General features: G+C 60.9%; 2 protein-coding genes across 3 annotated transcripts in view; both read right to left on the bottom strand.

The window, feature by feature from the left end:
* Positions 1 to 18061, bottom strand: part of NCLN (nicalin) — a 23640-nt gene extending 5579 nt beyond the window's left edge. Inside the window, exons 1-8 of one of the 2 annotated variants that reach the window (XM_017507439.2) lie at positions 15499 to 18061; positions 9535 to 9725; positions 8831 to 8975; positions 6151 to 6245; positions 4777 to 4857; positions 2849 to 2952; positions 607 to 695; positions 337 to 476 (exon numbers count right to left, since the gene is read on the bottom strand). In XM_017507439.2, the coding sequence (XP_017362928.1) occupies positions 337 to 476; positions 607 to 695; positions 2849 to 2952; positions 4777 to 4857; positions 6151 to 6245; positions 8831 to 8975; positions 9535 to 9725; positions 15499 to 15682 (1029 nt within the window). In that variant the 5' untranslated portion in view covers positions 15683 to 18061. The remainder of the gene's footprint in view (positions 1 to 336; positions 477 to 606; positions 696 to 2848; positions 2953 to 4776; positions 4858 to 6150; positions 6246 to 8830; positions 8976 to 9534; positions 9726 to 15498) is intronic. The other variant, XM_017507440.2, reaches the window with a different exon arrangement.
* A 1568-nt stretch (positions 18062 to 19629) lies between these two features.
* S1PR4 (sphingosine-1-phosphate receptor 4) lies at positions 19630 to 22060 on the bottom strand. The gene has a single exon (XM_017507444.2). The coding sequence runs from the start codon at positions 21166 to 21168 to the stop codon at positions 20014 to 20016; it is 1155 nt and encodes a 384-aa protein (XP_017362933.1). The 5' UTR covers positions 21169 to 22060; the 3' UTR covers positions 19630 to 20013.

Here is a 22060-nt window from a genome sequence, read left to right on the forward strand (position 1 = left end):
GGCAGAGGAGGGCGGGCAGGGGCGATGGCCACCCCAGCCCACTTTCCAAACGCTCCAGGGGCCTCCCAGAACCCCCGACGGTGCAGAACAAGGAGAAATGCACCGACCCCCGGGGTCCCCCGAGGCCTCCCACTGCAGCCCCGGGTAAGGAGGGAAGGGGGGGGGCGGGACACACACACCCCGGAACAGGACGCCCCAGTCCCGCCCCGACGCAGTGTGCCCTTCAGTCCCAAGGACCGACAGACAGCAAGGACATCCCGGAAGAAAACGCCCCACCCCGGCCCCGATGTGTGTGCCCCACAGAGCCCCAGGGCCGTCTATCAAAGGGGCACCCACCGTCTCCAGCTCCCTCAGGAAGGCGTGTTGCAGGGTGCCCTCCCGGGGCGGCTTGGACACGTGGAGGTGCAGGCTGCTGCCCCGGCCCACGGTGTCCAGGCACAGGACAAAGGCCACGTTGTCCTGGAGCAGGCTGGAGTCTGCAGGGCACCAAGAGCTGGCGGGGTGGGCGGTAATCCCCGCCCCCCCCCACCGACCCCCGGGGCAGGCCCCCCCCCACTGCCCCGAACGCCCCCACGGCCCCCACCACCACCACCCAGGGCCGCTCACCTGTGTGGTCCAGGTTGTCTTCTAGCCAGCGCTTGGTTCCCTGGTAGTTAAACTTGCCCCCTCCAGAAGCAAAGAACAGGAGGTTATACCTGGTGGAGACCTGATGTTAGCTTTGACAGGAGAGCGCCAGGGGCAGAGGAGACACGGCCAGGTCACAGGTCCCTGAGGCGGGTATGGAGGTCTCCCCAAAGTAGGAAATACTGACCAGCCCCCCAGGGCAGGGTCTGTTCCCTCAGCCCTGTGGGGCCGGATGTTTCCCTGCAGGGGGGGACCATCCCGGGTGCTCAGGATGCTGAGCAGCGTCCCTGGCCTTACCCACCCTATACCAGGAGCTCCCCCATGACAACAGCTGATGGCTCAGTGTCTCTGGGCAGCAGGGCCAGCCCACATTAGACGGCAGCTCTAGAGGCCTCTCAGTCCAGGAGTAACGGGGATGACTGACCAGGCAACAGACACCAGGAAGCCAAGAAAATAGAGACTATTCACTTAAAGAAGAAGAATTCTTTTTCTCTCCATTTGAGACAGAGTTTTGCTTTTGTTGCCCAGGCTGGAGTACAGTGGCACTATCTCAGCTCACTGCAACCTCCGCCACCTGGGTTCAAGGGAGTCTCCCACCTCAGCCTCTTGAGTAGCTGGGATTACAGGTGCATGCCACCACACCCAGCTGATTTTGTATTTTTAATAGAGATGGGGCTTCAACATGTTGGTCAGGCTTGTCTCGAACTCCTGACCATGTGATCCACCTATCTCAGCCTTCCAAAGTGCTGGGATTATAGGTGTGAGCCACTGCACCTGGCCAAGAAGAATTCTAACGGAACATAGCCTGGGCTGTTAGAGGGTCACCAGGATCAGAGAAGGAAACTGTTGGGGTCACCCCCTAACAAAAGCCTAGGCCGGTGGCTACCCTTATCCTCCCACGTCTGCCCCAGACTCTCTCTAACCCAGTTCCCCTCTTCCCCGGAAACCCAACCTCAGCCCTGGCTGCCAAGAAGCCCCCCGTTGGGCAGAAACCAGTCCTGTTCACATGTGTATGACTGCATGAGCTTCTCAAAAGGCATCAGTGGGGGGCTGGGGAGGAGGTTCCACAGTTTTAAAAAAATTTTTTTGGCTGGGCGTGGTGGCTCATTCTTGTAATTCTAGTGCTTTAGAAGGCTGAGGCAGGAGGATTGGTGAGGCTAGGAGTTCGAATCCAAGTTCCTACCTGAACCTGTATATGAGTCCCGGCGCCTGGCAGTTGCCTTGTGACTGTGAGAAGGGTAAGAAACATCCCAGCCACAGTGGCCCTGGCCCTCTGAGCTGCTGACACAATGGCTGCAGGAGTCCCGTCTCGGGAGCGGGTGACTATCTGGGCTGGGGTATCACCCAGAGGTGACTCGACCCACCCTCCCCAGGAGACAGTCGTGTCCAGGACATCTGTGGTTGCTACGCCTGGGGGTGCTCCTGCCGAGGAGTGGGTAGTGCCCAGGACAGAATCATCCGCAAAAGACATCTGAAGGGCATGGGGGACAAACCCTGCATTCATTATTTGGGGAAAAATCAAGTCTGCCCCTTGCTCACACCAGACCCCAGGATAAACTTCTGCAGGGGCAGACAGTGTGAACCAGGGGGACCCCAGCTCCTGGGATTCGCCTCCTCTCTCCCTCCCGACTCAGGGCGTGGATTTCAATGTGTGCAGCCTCCTGGGAACTCAGTAGGGCACATGGGACACCGTCTCTTGGGGGGTCTGTGGAATCCCCTAACCCAGGGGGTCTCAACCAGGGTGATTCTGCCCCCAGTGGAGAGTGGGCAACGCGTGAGGACATCTGCGCTTGTCATGGCTGTGGGGTACTCCTGGCATAGAATGGGTGGGGGCTGGGACGCTGCTCAGCACCCTGCAGTGCCCAGGACGGCCCCACCCCAGGGGAAAATCCGGCCCCAACATCACAGGGCTGAAGGGAGCCCCTGGTTCCGGGGCCCTCAGCCGGGCGTCTCCACTGCTTTCGACTGACAGTGCAGGCTCCGCAAAACCCTGCCTGGGGCGAACACCAGGCGGGTCGTGGGACTCCAAGAGACGGAGCCTTCCATGGCTGGGCTTGCCCTTGATAAACCGGCGCCCGATTCCTGGGATTCCTGGGCTCCCTGGGCTCAGGCCCACATCAGGGCCAGGAGGCACCACAGAAACAGGTGCAGAGGCGCCTGGTGGGTGGCACTCGCCAGCAGTGTGGCCCCCGCACCCCCGCCCCCGCCCGCCCCTGGCACTCACGCTGCATGCGTGCGCTTGTAGGTGTAGAGCCGGGAGAAGAGGCGTGCCAGTTCCAGCAGTACAGAGACGCCGCTCCCATTGGAGTCCGCGCCCAGTGACAGCCACTGCGGGGGTGGGAGAGGCAAGGCCACGGTCACCCCACCCCATTCCCGCACCCCAGTGACCTCACTGCCCACAGCAGCCACGGTCATCTCTGCGCTGTCCCCAGCCCCTATGCCATGTCCGGCAGGCAGCTGGATGGCTCCCCTCCTGTATTAATCCTGGAGTGATGGCCTGGGGTCTGCAGGGTCCCCGGAGCCCAGGACTCTCCTCATCCACCTCAACTCAGCCCCGCCCAGAAGACGCTACACAGTTTGGAGCCCAGGACCGGGCCAGATTCACTCACAGAGGGCAGTGTCTGTCCACCCCCGGTCTCTGCGCGGGGTCCCCTCTTCGGGCCCAGCCCTTCCACCCTCCAGCCCCAGCCTCAGGGCAGAGCCTGACCACGTGCCTTTCCTGCCCCGATGCACCTTTGTGATCTAAAGCCGAGTTCTCAAAAGGCCACACTGCTTCTTGGACACTGCGATGGCTTGGGACCGTCCCAAGACCACAGCGTATAAAGGGGCCCTTGCTGGCACTGAATCAGGGGGAGGCAACACCCTCCTCAGTGGGAGAAGCCAGATCCAAAAGGATTCGTGCACAGTGTAGCATCCATTCACACAACCCATCCCAAAGGCCAGCCCACAGGGACCCGGACGGATGTGTGCGTGCCGGGGTTCCAGGGCTGGGGAGGGGACCGAGTGACAGCTGATGGGGCAGGGCTGCTTTTTGGGGTGATGGAATGTTCTGGAATTAGAGGTGGAAACTGTACGATTCTAAATGCACTAAAAGTCACTTGCACACTCTAAAATGGTGAACGTTACATCGTATGACTATCTCAAAACATAAATACAAAACAAAAAGAGCTTCACTGGGACAGTGAAGAAAAAGATACCGAGAAGGACAGGGCGCAGTGGCCCCCGCCTGTCATCGCAGCACTTCAGGAGGCCGAGGCGGCTGGATCACCTGAGGTCAGGCATTCAGGAGGCATCGCCCTGAACAGCTTGAGTTTGTGTGTGGGCCCCGGCGGGACCAGGCTTTCTCAAGGCTAGGGGCCCGGCCCTCCAGGGGACTGGGCAGCAGATCAGAGCTGGCCCTCGCGCTCTGCCTGGCTCAGCTGATTTGTGTTCAAGGAAGGCAGCAGGGTGCCGGTTTACAGGGTGGTGCACGCCCTGACCCCGTTCAACCCACGCTCAACAGAACGAGCTTGTGCGGCAGCCTGGGACCAGGACCCTGACCTTGACTGACAGCACGGGCTCCGGGGCCGAAGCCGTGTTCACAAACACCGCGGTTTACGTGAGGCCCTGCTTCCCTCTAGAATCTGGAATCCCAGCATTGGCCAGGCAGCTGGGGACACAGAACCAGCCCCTAATAGGAACTGGGTCGCTGGACCTCTGGGAGCTTCGCTAGTGACAGTGCTTCAGGCTCACTGCTGGGGTGAGGCACGGGGAGAGGGCCTGGCCTCCCGGCCGCACCCCACGTGCCTTTCCCTTCCGGGACTCTGCTCCGTGCTGCGTCCTCTCACTGGCAGACCACAGCTGCCAGGCAGCCTCGTGCAGAGCCACAGCACCCAGGGCTGGCCCTGGCGACCCTGACTCAGACTCCCTGCGCTCAGCCTCTGACACAGCCACCTCCCTGCCTGGGGACCTGGGACCCCTGGCAAGAGCCCAGCCTGTTTCAGTCCCACGACACCCACCCTGAGGCCCTCTCGGGGACCGGGATGACGGGCAGAGGCCATTGAGGGGTGAACCGCTGAGACCCCCGTGCTGTCCCCACACACGCTTTTCCTCAGCACTGGCCTGGAGCCAGAGTCCCTGCCCCGTGGGGGGGAAGGGGACGCACATACGTACTGGGGCCACTCCGAAGGCGTCGTAGTGGGCCACGATGACGATGGTGGGAAGGTCCTCTCCGCCCAGCCCCGTCAGCCGCCCCTGCAGAGAGACGGCGGGGTGATGGGCGGGGTGATGGCCGGGCTGCTCCAAGGGCAGGTGAACCCTGGGTGGGGCTTGGAGGCCCCTCCCCTCTGGGCTGCGTGGGGCCCACCCACCAGGTTCCAACATGGTCCTCAGCGCCGAGGCCCACAGAAGGTGCCAGCCTCTGACTCTGGGAGCCCCAGGGAGCTCCCCCAGAGAGGAAATGGAGCCGGGAACAGGGACCCCACCCTGCTCTGGCCCTCAGGTTGAAATCTTTAAAAACCGGGGCAGAGCAGGAGGATAACTTTTTATAGGAACGGGACCAAGTCTGTGAGCCAGGCATTCGGGTCCCTTCAGGGTCTGTGTCCACCTGCTCCCAAACCGTCCTCTTACCGCACCAAAGTCGGATTCCACTGCAGCCCGTGGCCAGCAGACTAGACTTTCATAAAAGGCCAGAGGGGATATTTTCAGCTTTGGGGACCAGATGGTGTCTGTTATAACTACTCAGAAGCTGCCGCGGACGTGTGCACGCGCATGGGCACGGCCGGGCGCGGGGCTCAGCCTGTCATCCCAGCTCTTTGGGAGGCCATGGCCGGCAGCTCACCTGAGGTCAGGAGTTTGAGACCAGCCTGGCCAAAATGGTGAAACCGTGTCTCTACTAAAAATACAAAAAACTAGCTGGGCGTGGTGGCACATGCCAGTAATTCCAGCTATTCGGGAGGCTGAGGAAGGAGAATCACTTGAACCCAGGAGGTGGGGGTTGCCGTGAGCTGAGATTGTGTCACAGCAGCGGCTACGCAGGCGTCACCTGCTGGATCTGCCTCGATGACCTGAGCGGCTGCTTCCAAACCTGCAGCTCCCTGCCCTCTCAAAACCCTGCTGAGCCCGACACCCTGGGTGCTGGGAAGGGTCCACGAGGACGCAGGGTCTGGCTGATGGGTGAGATTATGTGACAAGAAGGGGCTGGGGACCCTGCAGCCTGAAGGGGGCTTCCTGGGAGGGGCAGCCGGTGCAAAGGCCCTGGGGTGGGAGGAGGCGGCACGGTGTGCAGGGCCCCATGATGGAAGGCAGGAGACAGGCCAGGGGTTGGCAGGCCCTAGGCACGCCACAGAGCGACTCCCTGGCCATGTGACGAGTCTGGGTTCTTTCGGTCGTCACTGGAGCCACAGGAGGGCCTTCAGCCAGGCAGGGGCGTGATCTGACCCCAGCTCCCCATCAGAGGCTCCCTCTTGTATGGCTGAGCCGGTGAGCCGGGCGGATGGCAGGGACCCCTGGGGACGCGGGGCCGCGGCGGGGCGGGCGGCAACTCACCTCCACGCTGGCGATGAGCCAGTCGCTCACGGCCTTGCTCTGCACCCCGCTGGTGACCATCTGGAAACCGTTGGCGGTGGCCGTGCGCAGGAGCACTGTGGAGAGGGAGAGGGGGACGGCGCGTCAGCCAGGCCGCAGCCAGGGGGCATCCCCAGCACCCACACCACCACGCCACAGGTCGGTGTCTCGGGCAGAGCCCGCCAGCCGGGTGCAGGGACGTCCCCAGCAGACCTCGATACCGCGCGATACCAGCACTCCTCCAGGACAACCTTCTCTTGAAAGTATTCACATCTCCTTTCTGGAACGTTCTGCTGGGGAACCGTTCCTCCATGTCATTCTGATCCTTTCCTCCTGGGCACTCAGTAACAGCTGTTCACTTAGGGACTTACGGCCGGGGCCTGGCCAGGACTTTGAGTCTGCACTTCTCGTGTTTTAATGCATTTTTAAATCACAACTCTTTTTTTTTTTTGAGACAGGGTCTCACGCTGTTGCCCAGGCTGGAGTACAATGATGCCATCTTGGCTCACTGCAGCCTCTACCTTCCAGAATCAAGCGATCCTTCTGTCTGGGCCTCCCAAAGTGCCAGGATTGCAGGTGTGAGCCACTGGGCCTGACCTAGAAACGCAATCTTTTGAAACAAGGGATAATAAAAAATTAATAATAAAATAAAAACAAAACCTCAACTGTCGTGGGTATATAAAATATGATCACTGGGGGACGTGTGTCCCAGGAAACTCTCTGTAATATTTTTTAAACTTCTTATAAGTATAATATTTCAAAATTAAAAAGTTGTTTTTGGCCGGGCACGGTGGCTCACACCTGTAATCCCAGCACTTTGGGAGGCCGAGGCAGGCAGATCACCTGAGGTCAGGAGTTCGAGACCAGCCTTACCAACATGGTGAAGCCCTGTCTCTACTAAAAATACAAAAATTAGCTGGGCGTGGTGGCGTGCACCTGTAATCCCAGCAACTCAGGAGGCTGAAGAAAGAGAGTCACTTGAAGCCGGGAGGTTGCAGCGAGCTGAGATTGTGCCACTGTACTCCAGCCTGGGCGACAGCCCACGTGTGGGGACGGGCAACAAGAGCGAAACTCTGTCTCCAAAGAAAAAAATTACTTCTAAAAAGACGGTTGTGACCAATAACGTGTGACTGCTTTTTTCCCACTAACCGTCATGAAAGAAGCATTTCTCCACGCCAGCAGTCTACCTCAACATCAGGGTTATTTATCAGTATTATCTTTTATTTCTTATCTATTGATTATTTTAGACACCTGTCTTGCTGTCACCAGGCTGGAGTGCAATGGTCCAATCCTAGCTTACTGCAGCCTCCCTCCTGGGCTCACGAGATCCTCCCACCTGGGCCTCTGGAGCAGCTGGGACTACAGGCATGCACCACCACACCTGGCTCATTTTTTTAATTTCCTGTAGAGACAGGACTCTTGCTATATTGCCCAGGACTCTTGCTATACTGGCCTCAAGCGATCCTCCTGCCTCAGCCTCCCTACATGCTGGGACAACAGGCGTGAGTCACCATGCCTGGCCCTCAACATCATTTTTGCCAGCTGTGTAATACTCCACCAAGTATCCCTCTTTCAGGTTGCGGTGAGCCGAGCACTCCAGCCTGGGCAACAGAGGGAGACTTCGATAAAAACAAAAAAAAAAAAAAGAAAAAGAAAATTAAAAAATTTAAAAAAACTGCAGAACTACACTCTCCTAATGCCACAACAAAAATGGCCATTGTCAAGACTTTTAATCTTGACCAGGGGCTGGGAATGTTTAAGGGCCAGATAACACTTTTGGCTCTGCGGACCAGAGGGTCTGTTACAGTCGCAGCAACTCAGCTCTGCTGCTGGGAAAGCCGCCACGGACGGTACATAAATGAATGTGGCCCAGTGCTAATAAAACTTTATCAACAAAAACGGGTGGCCCCTGGGCCGGCGTTAGCCAATGCTGGATCTAGAGTCCCGGTGATCTGGCGGTGTAGGATGAACCTTTTTTATAGCTTGAAACCACAGCACCAAACTGCTTTGGGTGGGGCGGGGCCGGGACAAACCCCCGTCGTGCCCTATTCTTTGCGGCCCTGGGCTTGGCCTCCTTTCTCAGCCCTGCTCCGCCAACAGCTGACCACGGCCCCGGGCAGCCCCTCAACTGCTTTCCTCCAATTCCTCTTTCTCCCTCACTCTGGACAGCGCTCCACTCCCATTTTGCCCGGGACAGGTTCTGCGCCGAGCTCACTGCCAGGGCCCCCATTCGCGGGGCCGGAGGAAAGAAAGGCGCGGGCCCCTTTCCCTGAGAACACCGCCGATGACCCGCACGGCTTGCTGGCGATGTGATGCTGAGGATCTCCCCGGCAGGGAGAGCTGAGGACATGCCCGTGTTTTTCACACGCCACGAGCCCGAGGATGACGGGAAAGGCCTCCCACTGAGTCAGTGGTTCTGGTCTTTCGTGTGTACACAGCCAGCAGCCAGGCGGGGGTCGGGGGGCTGCAAAATGCAGAGTCCGAGGTCCCAGCCCCGAGGTGGTGACGAAGCAGGCCCACGAAGGGCCCAGGAACCCCCACTGTTAACCCTGGCGAAGCGATGCCACACGCTGAGGGTAGGAAAAGCTCAGGACGTCGGCGGCCCTCGGGACAGGGACACCTCCCCACGCCCACAGCCCCCACCCTGCAGCCTGGAGCCCACCTTCAGCGGCAGAGGCGGAGCCCTGGGAGGCGGAGGCGGCCTGGGTCTGCTCGTAGATGGACAGCAGCGCCTCGTCCTCCACGGCGAAGTACACGGGGACAATGGTCTCCATGGCCAGCATCTCAGGCTCGATCTCCATGAATTGCTGTGGAGCAGACGCACGCTCAGGGGGCTGCTGCTGGCCTGGTAGGGGTGGCGAGGTAGCGGGGGCCCAGCGGCAGTCCCTGGAGGGCAGGAAGGCCCTCAGACGGTGGCGTGAACCAGGAGGCACTCACGAGAAACAAGCGCTTCCCCCATCCCGCCCGCCCCTCATCTGCAAGAGCACCTTCACTCAGGGCATCTGCTGGGTTCTGCCAGGTCCCGTGCCCTGAAAGCAGGGCCTCCCTCGCAGCCCCGTGGGCCCTGGGGCCTGATCACTCCCTGGGGCAGGGCTGTCCTAGGCACTGTGGGGTGCTGAGCAGTGTCCCTGGCCCCCACCCACTCAACACCCAGAGCAGCCCTCCCTGAACACCTCCAGACATCAGCCAGCATCCTCTGAAGACAGAATCCCCACCTCAGAGAACAATGGTGCAGGGGAACCCCCATCCATCCCACTTTCCAAAGGGCTCAGAGAGGCAAAGCGACCTGCCTAGGGTCACACAGCTGCTTCCAAGTCCAGCCCCAGCTTCTGGACCAGAGCTGGCTGGGGCAAGGCAGACGCTCACCCGGACGACGTCCTGGGGCACAGCGGCCATGGCCCGGGGCAGGATGATGACCACGGCGCCCGCCGACTGCCGCAGGGCCTTCTGGTACTGCTCGTAGGAGAAGTCCAGGAGCCGCATGAGCACACAGCGGCGGCTCAGCACCTCCGCGGCCATCGTGCGCGCCTCCGTGTTCAGCACCGCGTTCCGCGTGCCTGTGGGGACAGGGGTGGGGCTGTGAGCCTCGGTGGGTGGCCAGGCCAGAGGGAGGGGACAGACCCAGGCCAGAAACCCATCCAACCGCCCCAGCCCCAGCCCAGAACCTGGGGCCCTCGTCTGGGAGACCGCCGATTCAATAACTTCCCAGGGCCCCCCAAGCCTGCCCCCTGCACACCTGGTCACCGGGGCAGGCCTATGCCCATAGGCTCAGCGCCCGGGTTAACCGTGGGTCCCAGACCTTCTGAGAGCCCCTTTTTTGTTTTTTTTTTTTGTTTTATTTTTAAGACAGGGTCTCACTCATTCTGTCGCCCAGCCTGGAGTGCAGTGGTGCGATCTCGGCTCACTGCAGCCTCCATCCCCCGGGTTCAAGTGACTCTCCTGTCTCGGCCTCCTGAGTAGCCGGGACTACAGGCACCTGCCACCACACCTGGCTAATTTTTGTATTTTTAGTAGAGACTCACATCTGAACTAAAAATACAATGTGGGCCAGGATGGTCTGGAACTCCTGACCTCTGGTGATCCGCCCATCTTGGCCTCCCAAATTTCTGGGATTACAGGTGTGAGCCACCTCACCCAGCCCCTTTGGAAACTCTAATGCAAGCAGAGACCCTTCTCCCTGGAGAAACCCACATTTCCCCGCCACCATGCCGAAGTTTACACGGGATCCCCAGGGCTCCGCAAACCTCTTCCGCAACAGACCAGAAAGTATTTCTGATCTCGACCACTCAGCTCTAAAACTGCAGGGTGAGTGCGGCCGTGTCGGACAGGGGAGCCAACATGTGGGGCTGTGTGCCAATAAAACGCCATTAATTAGGCCAAGGGCGGGCCTCCAGCTGGGGCCCACTCCCCTGAAGCTGGTACATGGGCCGCAGGTTAAACCCCTGCACTGGGCCATGAGACAGGAACGGAGCGCCCCTCGGGCTCTCCCGCTCTGGGTCTACCCTGCCAGGCCTTGGAAACAGAAGCTTTCTAGAAATCCGGGGGCTGGGGCGGCCCGAGGCTCAGCAGCTCGAGCTGCGGCGTCTGTGGTGCGAGGCGGGGGCTTCCCAGGAAGGCCAGGACCACGGGTGAGAGCGTGGGGCGGTCACTTCCTCTTGGGCTTATTCATTTCTGCGGTGGTGCTCCCCATCGAGGCTCTGGAAGCTCGCCAGGGCTCCTGGTTTTGCTTCCTGGGACTCCCATTCCCTCCTCTCTCAGCAAAATGCCCTCCGCCCGGCAAGACGCAGCCCGGGGGGGTCCCTGCTCTGTGCCCCTGAGCTGCACACGCACCCCCCACTTCCTGCCTCTTCACCCCTGCAAGGATTGAGCTGCTGCCCGCCACGCTCCACGAAGGCCACCTCAGTGGCCGTGGAAGGACCCTGGACGGTGCCTTTAGAGGGGCCACCGCGCTCAGCTGGGACGCAGGCCTCAGTGGGCCACACCGGAAGCTGCAAATCCCAATTCCTACGTCACGTCGCCACAGGTTAAAGACAAGCAATGATCTAAAACATCTCCAGCGCCGCAGACAACCCCACACCACCAAGGCCCGAAAGCAGACCTGCCGCAGGTGGACCGGGCGCGGGCCCGGGGACCTCCAGCATGAATCCCGAGCAAGATGCACTCAAAACAGCGACGCACAGGGCTGATTCCAGCGACCCTGGAGCCAGCCCCGCTATGAAGGTGGACGCTGGGGGACCCTCATTCTCTCATCTCCCCATACACGCAGCTCCTCCTGGGGCCTGCACTGAGCCCCAGCCCTGCTGTCCAGCAATGCGCTGTCTAGGAAGTGCCGGAGGGGGAAAAGCTGCCTGCTCCAATGGGGCATCCAACGAGCTGAGCTGGGTGCGTGGGGGGACAGGTGTGACACGGAAGGGACACTGGGAATGGGTGGGGTCTCGGGAGCAGCACAGGGAGGTGGGCACAGAGAACCAGCTTCAAGGCCCGGGATGGAGAAGCCACTACACGCCCCGGGCCCGCAGCCTCACCCCTGCTCCCCTCAGAGCCTGATGCCACCGGGCCTGCTGGGGGCCTTTCGTCTTCCCTTGGGAGGCCCTCAGGGTCCTGCAATGCCAGGAGCGACCCTGCCCTGCGCCCCACCTGTCCCCATGTGCCCTGGCCTTCTGGGGCAGCTCGAATGCCCAAATGCCACCTCTCTGGGGGCGGGAGATGAGGCCACTGGCAGGCACCAACCCCTCACCCCGTTCTCCAGCCTCGAACTCCCACAGGTGGACGCAGGACCCGCTTCACGAAGCGAGCGAGGCTGGAGAAGGGAAGAGCAGCAGCAAGTCAGAAGAGGGGCGGACACCAGCGCCAGGGCTCCCTGGAGGCCACGGCCTCGCCTTTAGGATGAAGCCCGCCCGTCTGAGCCCCGCCTCGCATCAGCACCTGCCGAGGCCACGCTGCCCTCCAGGTCCCAGCTCCTGCTCCCTGGGGGCACAATGGCAGGGGCTCTCTGTGACCAAGGCCCATCTGCCCAGGAGCACAGGTGGCCCTGGGTGGCCCCAGCCTCCCCTGAGGGCCACGGTTGGGCCGGGTGCCCACAAGCCAGTGCGGACACGGCCCTGTGCAGAGGCGAAATCAGTGCCAACTCCCTCAGCCCCAAGTCTGGATGGGCAGAGGCCACTCGTGGTGGACACTGTGAAGGAGGGCACTGGGCATCCTGACGGAAGTCACCAGTACGAGTGACAGGACCAGACCTGAACAGCAGGCTTAGCATCTGTCTATCTGTTGAGGGCCAGGCGACCGCCCTTTCCCCGCACGGGCCATGGGGTTTTGGGATGATCACCCAGCTCGGCTGTTTCTAAGTGAGAGCAGCCAGAGACAAGATGTGAAAGGATGGGCATGACCGTGTGCCAATAAAACTTTATTAACAACAACAGGCGGAGGGCCAGACGTGACCTACAAACTGCAGTCAGCCGGCTCCCAGATGAAGGAGTTCTGGCAAGTCTGATGGACTTGGAGGGTCCTGGGAGCTGGGCGCTCCAAAGGGTACTAACGTTCCCACCTCACAGGGGCCATGAGCTCAACCAGCCCCACCTGCTGTGAAGGCAGCAGAGCCCAGAAAGGGCTTCGCCCGGCAGGGCCGGAGTCCACTGAGCAGAGAGGGGCATTGTGCACCTGGCCAGTGAGACCCAGACCACACCCCAACACAAAGGGCACCGCCCCGCCCTGCATTTCTCAACAGCAGCAGGAAGGAAGTTGGGAAAGGATGCCCAGTGCATAAGGGGTGCTGCTGCTCCCGGTGGTGGGGCCGGGGCAGCAGCCGCTGGGGCTTCTCCAGGGCTGTCCTCAGCAGGGCTCTGGCCCAAATCCCCAGTCTCTCGGAGCTGCCAGAGAACGCAGTGGGGTGTGTTGGCCGGGCCTCCCCTACCCTGCGAGAGCTGGGCTGTGCTTCCTGGGGTGCAGACAAGGAGCACGGAGGCAGCTGCCCCACGAGCCTCTCCGCTCATTCCCAGAGCCCACGGACCAGCTGGGCAATGCCAGATACAGGGAAAGCCGGGCCCAGCTTCCTCACCAGGAGAAAGGCCGGGGGCCGGGAAGGAGGGCAAGGGAAGAAGGCGCCCATCGGACGGAACACTCAGAAGGAAGCCCTGGATTTCGGGCAAAGGCCCCAGAGGAGCGAGGGGAAGAGAAAAGACTGCGGGGGAAAGGAAGGGAGGGCGCCACGAAAAGGGGCCGAGGGAATCGGGGGAGGAGATGGGGCGAACGTCAGGAGGCTGTGGAGAAAAGGAGGCCCCACCAGGAAGCTGGAAGGCGACTCCGGGAAGCCGGAGAGGGCGTCTGGCTGGCTGGGGAACGGCGGGACACCTGCTCGCTCCACAGCCAAATGCATTCCCCGGGTGGGTTCACGGGAAGAGGCAGGGCCCACATCCGCCCGGGGACAGTGTAGGAGCCGCCAGAGCACCCCCGCCCCGGGGGCTGGAGGGAGGCAGGTGAGCTGGGGGCCCAGTCAGGAGACACCAGGAGTGCGAACAGGGCCTCAGAGGGGCCTGGAGAATTTATCTTGAACAACAGGAGTGGGGTTTTTCAGGTGCAGATCATGAAAATCCTGCCCCTCGGCTGCACAGGCCACATTTTGGGGGCTCGGCGGCCTCCTGCAGCTGGTGGTTTCTGTGCCAGGCAGTGAGGTTGCAGGTCACAGCCACCTGACGGTTCTACAGGATGGTGCCCCCCACCGTGGGAAAATGCCGACCAGCACGGGAAAATGCGGTCACTGCATTAGGGCTCAGGGCCTTCCACTCCCACCTACGGAGCCCGGAGCCTCGGGTCTACACCGCCACTCCGGCCCAAGGGCTCCTCCCTGGACACTAGGGCCGTATCATTCTCTGGGATGGGGCCGTCCTGGGTACTGCAGGGTGCTAAGCAGTGTCCCTGGCCTCCACCCACTCCATGCCAGGCGCACCCCCAGTCATGACAACCACAGATGTCCCCAGACATCACCCAGTGTCCCCTGGGTTAACAGCAACAGCTCTAAATGAAAACATCTTAACTCTGGGGCAAAACAGGGCCTGAGGCCAAACTCTGGTTGCATCTCCAGAAATGGGCTCCCCAAGGGCTGGCAGAGGCTGGGGGTCCCCGTGCCTCAGGCCGAGCCTGAGATGTAATGAGAGGAGCCAGTACAGGAGAATCTGGGCTCAGAAGGAAAAGGCCCGTGAGACCACGTGGATGGGAACTCCTTTACAAGGGAGGTCAGGCCTTGACATTCAGGGACCTAAGGGGCCAAGCTGAAAAGAAGAAAAACCAGGGACCAGAAGGTTCTGGAATGCCACAGACAGCTACAACCAGGAAAAGACAAGGGGATGTGGAATGATTTGGACACTGGGGTCAGCGCCACGATGGGGGGTGAGGGGGGCTGGTGAGTGGGAGCATTACAGAATTCAGGGGCAAGGGGACCTGGGGTGTATGAATTTGGAAGGGAATGAGGAAATCCTGGAAAGATGGAACCAGCGGGGTTCTGGGAAGTGGCGGTGAGGAGGCTGAGCTGAGGGCGTGGGTATGCATCAAAGGCGGGACAGAGAAGGGGGTCAAAGGTGATCGGAGGAACTTGGGACGTGGGAGGCAGCCAAGGAGGCTAGGCTACCAGATTCTGAAACATATGACCCGGAACTGGGACCAGGGTGTCAGGGGCCTGGGAAGAAATGGGACCTTGCCGTGGGGGCAAGTGACCAGAGTGAGAAAACTCAGAGTGGGGTTCAATTTGGACAAAGTGCACTCTGCACCCAGGGCCGTGGTAGGGGGTGGGGACTGCTGGACCACTGCGTGGAGTGGTTCAGCCTGACAGGAATCAGTGCGGGGACCTTTAGCTCCAAACGCAGTCAGGCAAAGGGGGGAGGCGTGGACACACGGATGTGACCTGGTGGGTCCAGGGACCAACCAGATGGTCTCCAGAACAGGGACCTGGGCGCTGGAGATCAGGACGGGACAGGGAAGCCTAGGGGCAGAGGGGACCCAGGAGAGAGAGACTCGGCAAGGCAGCTCAACGTCGGCCCAGCCAGGGACAGGAGAGAGGGGACCTAGGGCTCCAGGAGCGCGCGACGCTGGGCCCGGCCATGGGTTCCAGGGCAAGGAGGCCTGGGCAGGGGTCGGGGGCTGTGGGAGAAAGCGCGGGGGTCCCTACGCGCTGAGCAAGGAGAGCCGGGGGTGCAGGGCAGCCGGGCTCTGACTCGCCTGGGGCCTGAGCAAGGGTCGGGCGGCCCAGGCCGGGGCTGAGGATCGGCCTGGGGCTGGCCGGGCGTGAGTGGCGTGGCCGGGGAGCCCGGGGAGCCCCGTGGGTGGGCCGGGGACACGCACCGTAGGGCTGGCCCTGCAGGTCGTACTGCTGCATGCGGTACACGGTGAACTCGTGCGCGGCGTCGGCGGCGGGCAGCGGCGGCGCCACCAGCAGCAGCACGGCGGGCAGGAAGACGATGAAGCCAAGCGGCAGGCACGACGCCTTCAGCATGTTCTCCAGCACCTCGCCCGCTTCCTCCAGCATCCTGGCTGGCGGCGGGGCCCCACGGGGCGGCGGCAGGGACGGGACGGTGGCAGCGGCGGCTCCCGCGGACTCACCTCGGCGTGGGTAGCCGCCGGGGTCCTGCGGGCGCCGCGCCGGGCAGCCCGCTCTCGCTCTGGGGTCCTGCGGGCACCGCCACGAACCGCCCCGCCAGCCGCGCTGCCTTTCGGGAATTGCAGTCAGCCCGGCGCTCGCTGAGCTCCCTGGGAGTTGTAGGCCCACTCTGGGACTCCCGGAAGGTGCGACGGGCTGTTGGGCTAACACCGCTAAGTTTCACATAAACTCCAAGTCATAAAATGCAGTAAAATGTTTTAAAAAAACTATTTCGCAGTAGCACTTTCTTAACCCTGTCTTTGGCGTGAGGGGAGGTGGGGTGAGGGGCGAAATGTGGCGGGTGGCGGGGGGGCGGGGGTGGGAAACAAGACGTGACCTTGCGACCTGGAAGGAAATTGGAGTTAAAGGGACAATAAGTGCCTGTCTGGCGCGCTAACTCTTCTGGGGGTTGTAGTCCCATCAAACAAACACAAAGGGTCACGGGAACTGTAGTCTCCCTGGCAGAAATTGCTGAGAAAAACAAAAATCACTTCAACTCCCCCAAGGATGTAGATGTCAAAGTCCACGAGGGCAAAGACTTACGTCTGTTTTGTGCATATGATGTATCCCCGGCACCTAGCACAAGACTTGGCGCACGGCGGGTGGCCTGTGCCATTTTTGAAAGAATGAATGAAAAATAAAAAGTCATGATAGTCAGTTCCTAAGGGAGGACGCAGTGGGTTATGGGACTTGTAGTCTGGAGCCTGCGGTTTATGAAGGAGTTTGTTGCAGGCTTATTTATATTTATCTTTATTCACAGTTGGGGCATATTTGTACTAAAAAGGTATTAGTTGTTCACCAGAAATTTCAAGTTAACTTCTGGGTATTCCACGTTGGTTTTTCTCTAACCTGCCAACCCTAAGAACCCAGTGTCTCAGGGCTAGAGGTACCTAAGCAACGTTCCTTTGTCCAGATGGGAAGACTGAGCCCCAGGGTTCAGCAGACAGCAGCCCTGAGTCTCAACATCCCAGGCTCTATAGGTTGCCTAAGGAGTCGGGGCTTCCTTTCTGTCCCAGGTGAGAAGTGGTATTTGTGCCGATTAAGAGCCTTGGCTAAAAATCCCAACTCCTCCCTTTCCCAGCTGTGTGGCTTTCAGCAAGTTGCTTCACCTCTCTGAGCCTCGGTTTCCTCTGATATAATGAATCAAGCACTCTCCCCGCCGGTGGCATGTGAGAATTCTATTTAACTAGTTGTTTATTATTATTATTATTATTATTAGAGACGTAGTCTCTGTCACCCAGGCTGGAGTGCAACAGCTCCACGTCAACTCACTGCAAACTTCGCCTCCCGCATTCAAGCAATTCCTGTGCCTCAGCCTCTGGAGTAGCTGTAATTACAGGCGTGAACCACCGCGCCCAGCTGGAAAGGGGGTTTCTGAGCGTGGTGCTGGGTTACCGAGCACTTACTGTGTGCCAGGCCATGTGCTGGGTGCTGGGGACACGGCCAGGAACCCGACAAAGCCACAATACCCACCGACGCAGAGCTCAAAGTCGGAAGGAGGAAATGGATGTGTGACCAGAGGCGATGGGAGCGGTGATAGAGGACACACAGGCAGCTGTGGGAAGCCCAGAGGAGGCCTAGGGAGGCCAGGAAATCAGGGGAGGCTTTCTGGAGGAGGAGACACTTAGGCTGAAACTCTAAAGATGAGCTGGAGCAGTTGAGTGAAGAATGAGGGAAAGCTGTGCCCAGTAAAAGCAGAGCTGTCATGCAGGAAACACAGGCAGCTATGGGCGCCTAGCGGAGACCTAGGGAGGAGAAGTCAAAGCAGGCTTCCTGGAGGAGGTGACACTAAAGCTAAGGTACAAAAATGAGCAGACAGAAGTTGAGTGATGAATGAGCCAAGGCGCATTCTATCAAGGCCAGTCCATCTGGGGCAACAAAGTTTAAGTGAAAAGCCCCCAGTTGGGAAGGAGCAAGAAGGTTCAGCTCAGCCAAAGCAGGGCAGAGGGGACAATGGAGCCAGCTTACACGGGCCCAGAAGGCAGACAGAGAGCTCCGGACCTGCCCAGACTCCACTCATCCCAAATTCCACCAACACCCCACCCTGCCTTCCTGCTGTGATCCCCACTAAACACACACAGAACAGGAATCAGGAGCAGATAAGTACCCCCTCTTATTATGCATGCGGAGGGGTGTTTGGGACACACCGGTGAAGTGGCCGGCCACAGTTCCATCTGTCTGCAATTGGCCAGTCACAGTAGCTCATGCCTGTAGCCCCAACACTTTGGGAGGCTGAGGCGGGAGGATTACTTCAACCCAGGAGATTGAGACCAGCCTGGGCAACATAGCAAGACCCTGTCTCTCTCTCTCTCTTTCTTTCTTTTATTTTTTTTTTTTGAGAAGGACTCTTGCCCTGTCATCCAGGCTGGAGTGCAGTGGCATGAACTGGGCTCACTCCTCCTCCCGGGTTCAATCGATTCTCCTGTCAGCATCCCGAGCATCTGGGATTACAGGCATGCGCCACCACACTTGGCTAATTTTTGTATTTTTAGTAGAGATGGCGTTTCTCCATGTTGGTCAGGCTGGTCTTGAACTCCTGACCTCAGGTGATCCACCTGCCTGGACCTCCCAAAGTGCTGGGACTACAGGTGTGAGCCACCGCGCCCGGCAATTTCCATGAATTTTCAATAGCCACGGCTGGCTCACGGCTGCTGTGTTGGTGGGTAAACGGCCCCTCCACGCCACATCCCCATCATACAGTGGAGAAAAATGACATAAAGCAGAGCTGCCTGAGCTCAGGCGGCGGGCAGGGTGGATTCTGACTCTCGCCACCCAGACTCTGGACTGGGCAGGGTGGCTTGGTCCTGGGAGGAGGAGGGCGAGCGCTGTCTATGAGCTGCAGGTGCCAGAGGCTTCTAGGTTTACATCTGCAGCGAAACCGCAGCCACCCGCCCCATGGGGCTACCGAAATATAAACAGATTCAAATTAAACACAATCTACACTTCCAAGTTCAGTTCTCTGGTTCACCGTAGCCCGGTGGGGCTGGCGTCTCCTGTACAGAATGCGGTGGAGTTGAACATCTCCACGGAAAGTTGTTTTTTTTTCTTTTTTTAGAGACAGGGTCTCGCTATGTTGCCCAGGCTGGAGTTCAGTGGCTATTCACAGGCGAGATCCCACTAAGGATCAGCACGGGAGTTTTGACCCGCTCCGTTTCCAACTTGGGCCGGTTCACCACTCCTTAGGCAACCTGGTGGTCCCCCGCTCCCAGGAAGTCACCATATTGATGCCGAACTTTGGCAGACACCCAACTGGCATAGCGCGCTACAGCCCAGAACTCCCGGGCTCAAGCGATCCTCCCGCCTCAGCCTCCCGAGTAGCTGGGACTACAGGCACGTACCACCGCACCCGGCTCCACAGGAGGTTTTACGGGACACGTAGTCCCCTGTGGCTGGCGCTGGGCAGGTACCGGCAACCTTGAAGCTGAACCTTCATCTTCAGTGATTAAACCATTTTACAGATGGGGAAAGCCGAGGCCGTTCATGCTGAAGGGGACGTGAGGGAAGATTTCCCAGGCCAGGAGGCCAAGGCCGCTGCCTCTGCCGGCCCCCAGACCAGGTCCCCAAAAGGTGCAGAGGCCAGAGCTGGGGCGTGGGCCGTGCCATTTGTAAAGGGGAAGTGAACAAGGAGAGGTGGCATTAACTGTCACTGTCACCCCCACTTCCCGCAATGCCCAGAGGTTGTCCACACACACGCCACCCTCACAGCCACGCCTCAAGGGCACTGGCCCTTGGCCCTCTCTAGCAAAGACACACCCAGTTGCCCCTGATCCACAGCCCCCCTGAGCCGCGGTCCCCACACGTGCACGCACCGGGGAATAAGAGGCTATGACATCACGTACCATGATGGAACTTCAATGTTGCCAGGGCACGCACCCCACGGGCACCCCTCGCAGTCTGGGAGCCCTACTGAGGCCCAAGGAGGGGCCGGGACTTCCCCAGGATCACCCAGAAGCGGGGGCGTGGGGAACCCACTCGCCCCCACATCGGGGCGCTCTCTGCTCCTACGGGGAGCGGGGGGTGGTTGCCTCCTTGTCCAGGGTGACCACAGGAAGCCCACTCAGCGTCAGAAGCCCTTACGGGCCACCGGGAAGGCCAGGGGGGCCTGCCCGGTCCTCTGCTCCCCATGCAGGCGAGGCTGCCTGCACACAGCTTCCTGCCCCCCAGGAGGGCCTGCCTGGCACACACCGGCGGCTGCCCCGTCCGTCCACAAGGCTGCAAGCTCAGATGCTCCGCACGCTGGAGATGCTGGATAGGGGCTCCCGCATCCGAAAGCTGAGCGACCGGGAGCCCCGAAAGCTGTCCCTCGGCCTGAGCGAGCTGTCGGTGGTGGAGGCTCCGGAGTGAGCCTCGACGGCCCGGGCCAGGCAATCCCCGGGGCCACGCACGCCCAGCCGGAGACACCCGCAGCAGAGGAAGCTGAGCACCGCCTGGCACACCTCCCTGCTGCGGAAGGAGTAGATGACCGGGTTGACCGCAGAGTTGAGGACGGCCAGCGCCAGGATCCAGTCCATGCCCCGCAGGTACTCCTGGGCCCAGAGGTTGGAGCCGAAGACGTCGGCCAGCAGCAGCCCGAAGAGGGGGCCCCAGCACACCAGGAAGGCCAGCAGGATGAGCAGCACCGTCTTGAGCAGGCGGCGGGCTTTGCGGCGGGCGGCGGGGCGCGGGGCTTTCTGCCCGCTGGCCTGCACCAGGCGGAAGATGGCCCCGTACAGGGCCATGATGGTGGCCAGGACACCCGCGAAGATGACCAGGCAGAAGAGGATGTAGCGCTTGGAGTAGAGCGGCAGGAGGCTGGAGCAGCGCTGGAAGGCGCACAGGCAGTTCCAGCCCAGCAAGGGCAGCAGCCCCAGCAGCGCGGCCAGCAGCCAGCACAGGCCGATGAAGCCGTACACGCGGCCCGTCTTGGTGGCCCCGCTCTCGGCCACCGGCCGCACCATGGTGGCGAAGCGCTCCCCGGCGGTGAACAGCAGGCTGAAGGTGGACGCGGCCAGCGCGGTGAAGAGCAGCCCCTCGCGCAGGAACCAGTGCACAGGTGACAGGCGGAAGGTGCGGGGACCCGACAGCAGCACGTTGGCCAGGTAGGCCGCGCCGGTCAGCAGGTCGCTGAGCGTGATGTTCACCAGGCAGTAGTACACCCAGCGCCGGGAACGCATGTGGCTCGCGATGGCCGCCAGCACCAGCAGGTTCTCCAGCACCACCAGGCAGCCGGCGGCCACCGACAGCCCCCGCAGCGCCCCCAGGCCGCCGTCCTCCGGCCCCCCGCGCCCGGCCAGCCGGCCCGAGTGGTTGTAGTGCAGGACGATGAGCCGGCTGTGCCCGCCGGCCGCCAGCTGTTGGCAGGACTCGGGGGCCGCCGGGGTCCCCGTGGCGTTCATGGCCTCCCCCCGGGGCTGACTGAGGCCCTGGGGGAGGGTGGAGCCGCCTGCCTCGCTGGTCTTGGTTTCCTGTTATTTGAAATTTCCTGTTATGTTCAAGGTACCCTCCGGGGTGGAGGTAAGGCCGAGGGCAGGGAGGGGCACCCCAACGGTCGGCCCCCACCCCGGCTCCCGGAGGCAACGCGCTGGGGCTGCCCTGGCTGTCAGGCCCCCACCCCTGCCCCTGCGGCCCCCTTCCTGTCCTGGAAAGCGGAAGACACGCAGGGACTCGGAGCTGTCAGTCACTGAGGGGCAATGGGCCCCCACATGGGACAGCCAACCCTCTCCAGCAGGACGACTCCTCCTCCCCGCCAGCCCCGATCACCCCCAAAGACCCGTCTGCACCACTGAGGTCTCCCCAAATGCCCCAAGCATGCTCCGCACACAGCAGGGTGCTTAATAAATGTCAAGTGCTCGAACGCCCTTGAGGACTGACTCATCAGACTTTACCTTCTCAATAGAGCCTGATGCATTATGCTCCTTTACAGAAGGGGAAACTGAGGCCCGGAGAGGTGGCCTGAGACTGACTTTCCGCCCTCGGGAGGACACGCACCTCCAGGGAGAGGGACACCCAGGGACAGGCTGGTAGGGGTTCGGGGCCGGCCCTGGTCCTGGGAGTCCTGATTGCCTCTCCCGCCCCTGAGCTCACCCTGCTGGGAGCAGAGCTGCGGGACCCACAAAAGCAGGGACTTGCTCAACCACCCCCACAGCCCTGCTGACACCCGCTCACAGTGATTCAGCCTGAGGTGAGGTGGCTGTGGGTCTGAAGGGGGAGACACACCCTGCCTTGGGTCTGAGTGGGGAGGCAAGGCCCTGCCCTCGGGTCTGAGCAGAGAGACACACCCTGCTTTGG

The sequence above is a fragment of the Cebus imitator genome, unplaced genomic scaffold, assembly GCF_001604975.1.
Source record: "Cebus imitator isolate Cc_AM_T3 unplaced genomic scaffold, Cebus_imitator-1.0 Scaffold375, whole genome shotgun sequence".
Taxonomy (NCBI): domain Eukaryota; kingdom Metazoa; phylum Chordata; class Mammalia; order Primates; family Cebidae; genus Cebus; species Cebus imitator.